This window comes from Macrobrachium nipponense, chromosome 15, assembly GCF_015104395.2.
Source record: "Macrobrachium nipponense isolate FS-2020 chromosome 15, ASM1510439v2, whole genome shotgun sequence".
In the NCBI taxonomy this organism is placed as follows: Eukaryota; Metazoa; Arthropoda; class Malacostraca; order Decapoda; family Palaemonidae; genus Macrobrachium; species Macrobrachium nipponense.
The window spans coordinates 37830159-37841940 of NC_087208.1; the positions used below are offsets into that span (position 1 = coordinate 37830159).

Genomic DNA, 11782 nt, shown 5'->3' on the forward strand with positions numbered 1-11782 from the left:
AAAGATATTTTATCATACAGTTGTGTGGGTGTGCGAACAGGATTCTCTCTCTCTCTCTCTCTCTCTCTCTCTCTCTCTCTCTCTCTCTCTCTACACACACACGCACACGTCTAAATTTATGCACCATTCTGGAGACTTGCAAAAAGCACAATGAATTTCCTGCCCTTCTCGACATAGCTGACGACTTTCTCACAGGAGGAAAAACGTCATGGAAAGTTTCCAGAGTCTAGGAATCTTCCTAGTTTCCAGAAATCCCTGATTTTGTTCGACTGGAACGGAGGGAGGGGAGTGGGGGCTGTGTGGGATATAATCAGGCGTCATTATCTCACACAACCTGATTTTTTTTATTTGAATATTATTATTACGTGAGGCAGAGTTCAGTACGATGATGAGGGTAATAGTAGTTTTTATTGTTATTATTAATATTATTATTTGCAGCAATAATGATGGAAGTAATAATTTTTATTATTATTATATTATTATTATTATTATTATTATTATTATTATTATTATTATTATTATATTAAATAAACAACAGCAGCAGAGTGTTAGTGTATGCCCTCGCTTTGTCATCGTTTCTGCTTTGTTTATCCTTATCTGTAGACATTACCTTGTTTATTAGTATCGATTGGAATTATCTTGTTTATTTATCCTTATCTACAGAATTACTCTGGTTGTCCTTATCTGTAGAAATTACTTTGTTTATCCTTATCTGCAAGAATTACTTTATTTATCCTTATCTGTAGGAATGACTTTGTTTATCCTTATCTGTAAGAATTACTTTGTCCCTATATGTAGGAATTACTTTATTTATCCTTATCTGTATGAATTACTTTGTTTATTCTTATCTGTACGATGTGCTTTGTTTACCCTTATCTTTAAGAATTACTTTTTTATCCAATTCATTAAGAACTACTTTGTTTGCCCTTATCTGTAAGAATTATTTTTGTTTTATCCTCCATCCTAAGAATTATTTTGTTTATCCTTATCTTTTAAGAATTCCTTTGTTTGTCCTTACCTGTAAGAATTAATTTGTTCACCCTCGTCTCCAAGAATTACATTGTTTGTCCTTATCTTTAAGAATTACTTTTTTATCCTTATCTGTAAGAATTCATTTGTTTACCTTCGTCTCCAAGAATTACATTGTTTATCTTTGGCCTTGAGAATTACTTAGTCTATCCTCATCAATAGGAAAGGTTTACGTGTGTAGGCCCCCGGGCGAAATATCAGGAAGAGATCACACAGTTGCTGCAGACTTGATCTTCTTTCTCCAAGAATTTTCACTGCTCCAATGGAGACAGAAAACCGGTATACGCCATAGTTGCCAGGTGCGATTCATTTTAAAATCATATTTCCTTTTTAGAAACCTCATGATTTTCGAATCACCCTCTCCGAGCTGGTGTTTGCAGAGTATTTTGTTTTTAGGACGTTTGGTCCCGGGAATGTATACATCTGCCTTGATTAGTAAGCCATGAATAGAAGTATATGTCGTGAATATTGGTATGTTACTTTTAATGACAACATGGCAAACTCGATTTTTCCCTCGCGCTCGGAATACGGCCGAGCAGAAAAGAATTTTCTATATAACCGTGACTGTCTCGTCCAGTTCTCTCAGTCTTTCATGAAAAGCGGCAGCTTACGGTTGTTAAAGTTCGTTTTGTGTGGAAAGGATATAAAAGCGAGAATTTAGTAAGGAATTAGATCAAGATGGTTGGTGCTCAGACGTCTTCAATCAGGCGTCACTTTCTGACGTTACTGGGTTGTCTTCTTCTCGTCTCAAGTGTTTCTGCGCAAAGTTAGTATTTTATCATTATTATTACTATTATTCAGAATGCGTACTGACGTGTTTTTAGCATTAACTGATATACAGATACGTTGAGTGCATGCAGTCATTAATGATTATTAATTGTTATTAAAAATAAGCAAGCTTTCTTATGCAACAAGCCGTTAACTTTTTTTAAAAGCAAAATCTTGAACAATACAGACCATATCTGGGGGCAAATTTCATATTAGTTCTTCTGTACGGTATTAGAGAAAGCTTGTTTATATATATATATATATATATATATATATATATTTTATATATATATATATATTAGCATCTAAATGGTATTAGAAAGTTTGTATATATATATATATATATATATATATATATATATATATTAGTATATATATAGTATATATATATATTATATAATATATATATATATATATATATATATATATATATATATATATATATATATATATATATAACGTTCATGACAGAAACGCTATTTTCCTTGTGATGACTAGGAAAGCAGATATTGAACAAATTTCCTCTCTCTCTCTCTCTCTCTCTCTCTCTCTCTCTCTCTCTCTCTCTCTCTCTCTCTCTCTCTCTCAGAAAAGGTGTTTTCTCCTCCAACAGGTTCCTGACCTGATTTCCAAACACTCCCCTTGCATGAAGTTCCTGTTTAACTTCCCACGGTTCCAACTTCAACTTTTGAGAGAAGTTTCTCTTATTGTTCGTCCTATCATTATTATCTTCTTATTCTTAACGAAGTTTCCTCCGCCGATTCTAAAAATCTTATATCTGTTCCTATTCAAGCGCTCAATAAAAAGATTCATTTCACTTCTGTCAGTGATAACAATAAATATTATGATAATATTTTGTGTTCTCAAGGTCATTTTTACTTATAATTTCCATTGGACTTGTTCCAGAAGGATTCAGTTTATAACCCGTTATGATAATGCATACTAGGAAAATTGGGTCTCATTTCTCAATTATATATTTTATATTTTTATATATATATATTCTATTTAATTCGATAAATGTCTAAAGGAGACTGGCGCAAGAGGATATCTTCCGTTTATATAATTTTGTAACTGGAGAATTTAGAAAGGGGTGCAAATAATGCAGTGCTGGTGATATAAAACATTTACCAACTTTTGTTTATTTTGACATTCTGTTCATTTTGACATTCACGTTCGGTACCAGCCAAGGGATGAAAATAAAAGCGAAAGGACTCTAGATGTCCCATTATCTTCCATTATCTTACCTGTACTGCATTATATATATACACCCTTTTCTGCATTGCTCAGCCAAAACATTAATGCTAAACTATACCACCGTGCGGCCGTCTAATGTATATCTACCATTTTCCTCTACATCTACCATTTTTTATACATCCGTGATGCCGTCTAATGTATATCTACCATTTTCCTCTACATCTACCATTTTTTTATACCTCAGTGATGCCGTCTAATTATATCTACCATTTTCCTTTACATCTACCATTTTTTTATAACTCCGCGATGCCGTCTAATTATATCTACCATGTTCCTCTACATCTACCATTTTCTTATACCTCCCTGCGGCCGTCTAATGTATCTCTACCATTTTCCTCTACGTCTACCATTTTTGTATACCTCCGTGAGGCCATCTAATGCTAGGTCTAATGTTTATATCTACCATTTTCCTCTACATCTACCATTTGTTTATACCTCCGTGCGGCCGTTTAATGTATATCAACCATTTTCTCTACATCTACCATTTTTCCTCTGATTCAGCGCCATTTTCCATCGCAGGAGGTTGCCAGTTCCGCCCAGGAGTGCAGGGAATATGCAGAGAAATAACTCAGTGCCCGATCGTTCTCGAAAACCTCAGGAACCGGGTCTCCTTCCCCATCCTGTGCGGCGGTTTCAATAGAAGGAACCCCATTGTCTGCTGTCCATCAGGTAAGCAGGGATCCCAGTCAACTAACTCCACTCTATTTTCGGCGTCTCCAAGTCAACAGAAATAATTTATCTATACACGTAATGTCTTAAATGTGAAGTCATGGAGGATTTACTAATGTAGTCTTAGAGGATTTATCAGCCGTGGGTGTTACGATTTCACCGAATCTTTGAGGTAAATCCACCAAAACTATATATTTGTTTTTAGATTAAATATATGTTTATCTTATATCCTAAGCTAGTTAATAAGGTCGGGGGGAGAAGAGAGATATGATTGGAATACGTAGGAATAACTAAAATGCACGGGGAACGGAGCAACTTTTCGCTTACTCGGGGAGTAAACCTACAAACTACTTTGTTGTTTTTGTTGTTGTTCTTGCTGTTGCTCTTATTGGGGGGGGGGGGGTAGGAAAGCCCTATGGAAGAGCCTGAAAAGGTCTGAAAAAGGTGTCTCGCGTTGAGTTAAAGATACAGGAATTTTAAGATAGAATACTTACGATTTATTTATTAGAATGAAAATGTAAAAAATAATTAATATGCATGTTAAACAGTGCAGATCGTTTATTTCTAATACAATATAACGTATTTTAATTTTCGTCGATGAAACAACACGCTATATGAGCATTGAGTTTTGCACGCGCCCCGGAGTAAGCTGGGGGTCGGATCACTCCTTGTTTATCCTTAATGCCCAGTTTTGACTTAGCTCTCGTTACTGTAATTGATATCAATGTGACCTATAAAAGGACGCTTCCGCGGGCATTATATTTTGGACGTAGAAGGTTCCTTTACTTTGTTATGGACTGTTCACTTTATTATGAACTCTGAAATGACACTGAGTAGGAGGAGATCGATTTTGACAACAGTGGAACACACAAACATGTCACAAATTATATTGAAGTATATGTAAGAAGGGAAACAAACGAATAAAGTTCTTTGCAGCGTGCCTCCAGCCCCCTAGCTGCAACCCCTTTCGTTCCTCTTACTGTACCTCCTTTCATATTCTCTCTGACGTTTCTTAACCCTCTCCTAACAATTGATTCATCCCGTTACACCTTTCAAACCTCTCTAGACTGTCGATTTCCCTTTCAGCGCCGAATAACCTCATAGGTGCCAGTGCTTGGCCTTTGGCCTAAATTCCGTATGCAATCTACAGACGAAGTAAATGGCTGGTAATGATTTATGAAACATTTCCAGGCGTGTGATCACATTCCTGGGTCTGTGCTTGGAAGAAAATGGGGAGAAGATGTTAAAGAAAACGACGGTTAATGCAAATGATTTTATAACCGTAATAAACTCTGTTCTCTTTATTTTTTTTTAACAGATGGTGTAACAGTGACTCCCCAGCCACAAACTGACATATCGGAACCTTCCCCACCTGTTGGTGAGTACAAGTTACCTTTTTATCTCCAAAAATAAAATGAAATAGTCTTTCCACGAAATGCATTGATTATTATTATGTTCGTGGTTTCTCTTAAGTCAAGAGATGAGAACGTGAGATGTTGGATACGTAATTCTTTTTCACTAAATGCATCGAAGAAGAGTATCGGTTTCATAGCTTAACTCAGTCAAGGGCTGAGACGTGAGCTGTAACTGGAAGTGTCCTTCGACCGCCAATATTCTCCTCTGTTCCGTGAGCTGTACCTGGAAGAGCCCTTCGACCGTCAACATTCTGCACTGTTCCGTGGGTTCTACCTGGAAGTGCTCTTCGACTGTCAACATTCTGCACTGTTCCGTGGGCTGTACCTGGAAGTGCCCTTCGACCGTCAACATTCTGCACTGTTCCGTGAGCTGTACCTGGAAGTGCCTTTCGACTGTCAATATTCTCTCTTATTCCAGAATGCGGGGTTCCAGTTCCTGTGATTGGTGACGTGCGCATTCAGGCATCAAGAGATCAGGCAATCCAGCGCATCAGTGAGGCCCAAGCAGCGAAGGTCGAAGGATTCCAAAGTGATGTACAACCTCTGGTCGTTGGTGGGATACCTTCGTTCCGCTCCTCTTGGCCGTGGATGGTATGTAGTGAATTATTATTACTATTGTTATTTGGGAAGCAGACGCTCTCTCAAGCATACTTTATTAAAAGTTATGGCTGCTTCAGCTCTATACTAGCCTGTTTAAGTAGCACTATTCAAAAGTAGCTGCTATTCAAAAATTAGAGAAGACTCTCTACAAGCGTAACACTGCTGAAGTAACCATTAGTTTTATTATTATTATTATTATTATTATTATTATTATTATTATTATTATTATTATTATTATTGCAGAAGTAAATCCACAGTTACGTATATGCACATACACTTAAAGGTAAATCTGTACAGAGAGCTTTAGGGGAACTTTTTTATTCCCCTTTTCAATCGAACAGTTTCCCGAAAGCTTTCCGTTCAGTTTTATCTTTAGATGTAATATATAACTGTGGATTTGTTTCTCCATTTCAAGACTCATATTACTATGAATATGTTTTTATTATTATTAGTATTATATTATTATTCAGAAGATGAATCCCATTCATATGGGACAAGCCCACCTCAGGGGCCACTGACTTGAAATTCAAGCTTCAAAAGAATATCATAGTGTTCACTAGGAAGAAGTCAGAGGAGGTAAATGGAAATACAAAAAGAAGAGATCTCATAAGAAAATAAATAAATTAATTAATTAAGAAATTGATAAAAAATTTAAGTCAATTATTTAAAGCTATAATGGTTTAAGCAAATAATGTGTTCATATTCTGAGGCTCTTCATCGTCTAAGGCCCCTTACGTGTTAAATTATGAAAATTTCGTCAGGGACCCGCTTATCCAAGTGGCAAGTGGTATTTAGTTTTGACTATAAGATTTCCTTGTCACAAACATTAAGCAGTCATACAACAATCCTAGAAAATTATAAATTTATCTTGAAAATAGTGCATCTCATAAACTTAGAAATCCGTGAACATGAAACTTGAAAAAGGTTGTTAGAATTTCTTTGTTTCTCAAAGGAGTCCCCACTTGGTATAACCAGATAATGTTGTTCTTCCCATTCCCGGTCAAGTTCCTAATATTCCTAACGTTCTTTTTCTCTCTCTGTTAACATTGAAGGTATGTACTGATGTCCCTTAGTTGGAATAGAAGCTTATTTTAGGCATAAAATTTAATAAATTACTCCCCATTTTCGTTTGCAGTCTCACACAGGCGACCCTTGCCCAGAACTTACTCTATTCTTGTTCTTACCTCAGATATACCATATACATGCAATTCGATTTCCAAATTAAACGGAGCTTTGCTGCGCGATCATTTAAGAAATGCCGTTATAATATTTACTTTGATGAATAAGCCATAACACTTTGTTCCAGGCGTTACTTGGCTTTGAAGACAGTGCAGGAAAGAAGGACTGGTTCTGCGCAGGCTCTCTGATCAACAGCCAGTGGATTCTGACGGCTGCTCACTGCTTCAATACTGCGTAAGTAGATTTCCTTCTTCTGATATGTCAGATGAAATTGCACTACAAAATTAAGCAGTCCTTATCATATTTACCAGTGTGTTGAAGTCACAGATCAAATGGGCCCACATTGGCTTTAGTAGTCAATGTTTAAGCCATAGATAAAATAGGCCACATTGACATTACATACTAAGTATGATTTTCTTATTATCTGTACCAGTATGTGTAAGTATCAGGTAAGATAGGATCCCATTGAGATTACATACTAAGTATGATTTTATTATCTGTACCAGTATGTGTAAGTATCAGATAAGATAGGATCCCATCGACATTACATACTAAGTATGATTTTCTTATCTGTACCAGTATGTTCTAGTATCTGGTAAGATAGACTCACACTGGCATTACATACTAAGTATGCTTTCCTCTTCCTCCTTAAAGCACAGTGAATATCGTCCGCCTGGGTGAACACGATTATGAAGACCCGAATGATGGGGCCAATCATGTTGACTTCACTGTGGGCAGTCCAGTGGTCTTCCCAAATTACACCTCTTCTCAGGCCTACCATGACCTTGCTCTCTTGAAGCTTAACCGCCCAGTTGGATTCACGGTTGGTATTGTCAGTTTTTAAGTATCTAAGTTATTAAAGCATTTACTTTTAAATCTATAAATATTTGTGATGGTAAAAAAAAAAGTCATGCAAGTCTAAGTGACAAATATTCACTTTAGCCAGATTTTATAAATTTTCTCATTCCCATAGGGGAGTGTAGTGCCGTCAGTACACTTCACATGGTGCACTGCAGGCATTAGTTAATGTTCTTTGTGGCATCTCTTCGACCCCTTTCATTCCTTTTACTGTACCTCCGTTCATATTCTCTTTCTTGTTTCATGGTGTAACTGCGAGGCTATCCTGTTACACCTTTCAAACCCTTTTACTCTCTGCTTACCTCTCATCACTGAATGCCCTCATTGGTCCCAGAACTTGGCCTTTGGCCTAAAGTTTATGTTCCACAAACTTGCTAGTTGTCTATTATGGGGGGGTGGGCGGGTGGGGGCGGTTGATATCGATTCTAAATACGGAACCCGAATTCGATAGGAATATGTAGCTACAGCAGAGTCGGTACGAACTTTTATCTCATTAATAGCTGGGTGGTTAAAGTCACTGTCTGTTGTTGTTTCTAAACCGGGCCACGGTTCGAATCCCTCTTGTTGCAGAAGTACTTACTTATTAATAATAATTATTCCCCTTTGGTGTGTATTCCCAAGGTGTAGTGAATTCGATATTCAACCATAAGTCCGGGCTTATATATATATATATATATATATATATATATATATATATATATATATATATTATATATATATATATATATATATATATATGTATGTATGTATGTATGTATATTTATATATTGTTTCTATTATATATATATATATTATATATATATATTATATATATTTATGTATAATTCCATAACACAATATCCTTTCATGACTTTTTATTTATACATAAAGTAACTGGAAATATGAGTCTCTCTTTCTTTCTTCCAGAGTTCCATTCGTCCTGTGTGTCTGCCTTGGGGTGCAGAGACTAACAGAAATTTGGAGACCCAGAAAGTGACCTTGACAGGATGGGGTCGCACACAATTCCGTAAGGATCCGTTACTTATAAGATTTTTTAAAATTATTATTAAAAATGATCCATAGCCATAATGGTCTCTAGTAATCTGGAGATAATATACCATTCTACTTCGTGTGTTTGTTCGTATATACTAAAAGCTAAATGAAACTAAAAAATGAGGCATTACTTAGATTCCTTGTGGCGTCCCTGCGGCCCGTAGCTGCAACCCCTTTCATTGATTGTGATATAACCTCCATCCAATTTCTCTTCCTGCCCATCTTATTTTTACTCCACCTTCTCCAAACAATTGCCTCCTCCTGTTACACCTTTGAATCCTCTTTACTCTCGGTTTCTCTTTCAGCCCTTAAAGGTCCCAGCCCTTGGCTTTTGGCGTAAGTTTTATAACCCATTATGCTTCGGAACAGAGTTCTTTTCATTCTTAAAAACTGTTTCATTGGCCTCTCTTTACACAAATATTTCATTAGACACTCTTTGCAAAATTTCATCAGCCTCTCTTTGCACAACTATTTCATTAGCCTCTCTTTTCAAAACTTTCTTTTGCCTCTAGTTCATTAGCCTCTCTTTGCAAAACTTTCATTAGCCTCTCTTTGCATAACTGTCATTAGCCTCTTTTCAAAACTTTCATTGGCCTCTATTTCATTAGCCTCCCTTTGCAAAATCATTTCGTTAGCCTCTCTTTGCAGGAGAGTTTAATTATCCTCTCTTGCATCCTTTTAATCTCTTGATAAAAATTTCCTCTGCCAGAGGGCGCCAGAAGCTCGTCCCTGCTGGAGGTAGAGGTGACGGTGTTCCCCACGAGCCAATGCGACAGAAGCTACCAAACTCTGGCCGAATATGCCTCGACCTGGCCTCGTGGAATTGGCTCCGAGTCCATCTGCTCTGGAGACGTCAATGGAGGCAAGGATGCTTGTCAGGTAAGGACCGGAGTGTTATTCCTTTTAGTAAAGGAATTCAGCTTCTTTTAGAACGCCGTGTTTATTGAAATTCATTTCAGTTGGTTCGATAAAATATATTTTTGTCACTGTGTGTCTCGTGAAGTTTAAAGAACAGCATGGCGTAAGTAGAAAAGATTTTAAAGTGTTTTCATTGCTCTTGTTAAAGTGATCGCATTTAATTCAAAGAGCTGTGAATATTCCTCATTTGTTGATGTATGTATAAGTATTTTCACTTATTTTTTTATGATCATTGAACTTATCTTAGTAAATTCTGTCCAAATGAAAACCATATTCTTCAGAAGTTTGAATTTCAAGTCATTAGCCCCTCTGGGCTTGCTGTATATCCAAAGGGGTTTATCTTCTTGATAATAATAATAAAAAAATTATAATACTTGAAATTGTCTGTTATTAACTTCCATTTTTTCAAGTTTTCGTGTATTCAAACGTCAGTAATCTCCTCTTCCTCTTCTTCCCCAAACAGGGCGATTCAGGTGGGCCAATCGTTTCCAAGGATTCAAGAAATCGTTATACCCTGGCTGGTGTCGTCTCTCTAGGGTATGGCTGTGGTGACAGAGACTACCCGGGCCTTTATGCCAATGCCCGCAGACCAGAGTATTTAGCCTGGATCAAGAAGGTCGCGTTCTAAAGGTTAATGATCTTTGGACTAAACTACTACTACTACTAGCATAGATATCTGCGTAGTCATACTATACTATTTTTTTAAATAAAGTTCATGGCAGTGTGAACCTTTATCTTCTGAAGCTCGGAGTTAGTGTGCGTGATTTGATAGTGTTTTATTTAAATATGACCAGTTTACCGATGCGTAAACTTCACTGTATTCCAGATCATATCGGATCTTCCTTGATTTTGTTTTTCATAAGAAATACAGGTTCACATTGTTTATTATCCACGAATTTAATGTCTTGTCATTGTCTTCAAACCTACAATAGTCGTCCAAGAAACCGTTTGATATTCGCGCTGTGACATTTAAGCGACCAACTTTACCCACCATAGAAGCCTGGTTATAGTCGTTAGAGGATTAGAAGTGAGAAATTTGAGTAAGAAATAATATTTGTATTACTTGTTTATATCCTGTGTTGCTCTGGAGGCTTATGGAGCCTTATTAAACGATTCATTTAATATAAAATGCCCTATAGCTGCGATATTACCGTAGTTTTTGTAACATAATGGTGTTTTTCTGTCCGAATATTTGTTTTATTTTTCTTCTTGCTGCATTTTTTTCCCATAGTCATGTTTTCTATATATATATAATACTATATATATATATATATATATATATATATTATATATATATATATAGATATATATATATATTTATATATATATATATATATATGTTGATGTTTTGTAATTGTCAGTAATAATTAGTAATAATACTGAAGGTGATAGCCTCATCAGCGGCATTCAAAATGATATACAGTTTGCCTCTTATCTTTCTGACAACAGATTTTTCAGGGTTACTGCAGTCTGCCAGTTGCAAACTTGGGTAGTTTCATATCTGTTACAGAGTTGTGACTGAAATCTGGAGTTTATCCTCTGTGGAGTTGCTGTCCTTCTTCAAGAGAAAATAATCTGTCAAGTGTTGATCTAGGCCTTTGGCTAGTAGCCTGAAAGGCATGATAATTTAGGTCGCATTTTCCAACTCGGTGGCAATATCTCAGTTTTTCAGATTATATTGATAGCGATCAGTAACATTTTTTTTAACATTTTCTAACCTTCCAAAACACACTTTAACATCCTGGAAGAAACTAAGTCCTCACCTGGACCATTCAGGTCGGAGCCCCCCAAAAATTCTGAGAAAATGACCTGTAGGTACACTGGATGGATCTTTCTTTTCTACCTCAGAGTCAGATACTTTGACAGTGAACAAATCTTCGGATCTAGAGAGTGGTTTCTATTCATTTCAAATTTTCTGGAACTTTGTTTAATTATTATACCGGAGTGACTAATAGTTCTGGGATAAAGTTTTCAACTAGTTTCCGTGTCATTTTTCACAGTGGTCTTACTGGAGTTTTAGAATATGTGATCATCCTACCTTTTAAGGAGTGTACCCGCTA

At 36.3% G+C, this 11782-nt stretch overlaps 1 protein-coding gene across 1 annotated transcript; it reads left to right on the forward strand.

The window, feature by feature from the left end:
* Window positions 1–1616: 1616 nt before the first annotated feature.
* Window positions 1617–10892, forward strand: LOC135227095 (venom protease-like). The gene is made up of 9 exons (XM_064266947.1): window positions 1617–1795; window positions 3571–3720; window positions 5039–5098; window positions 5554–5726; window positions 7042–7148; window positions 7569–7737; window positions 8679–8778; window positions 9514–9683; window positions 10186–10892. Exons 1-9 carry the CDS (start codon window positions 1708–1710, stop codon window positions 10348–10350), a joined length of 1182 nt encoding a protein of 393 aa, XP_064123017.1. The 5' UTR covers window positions 1617–1707; the 3' UTR covers window positions 10351–10892.
* Window positions 10893–11782: the final 890 nt, after the last annotated feature.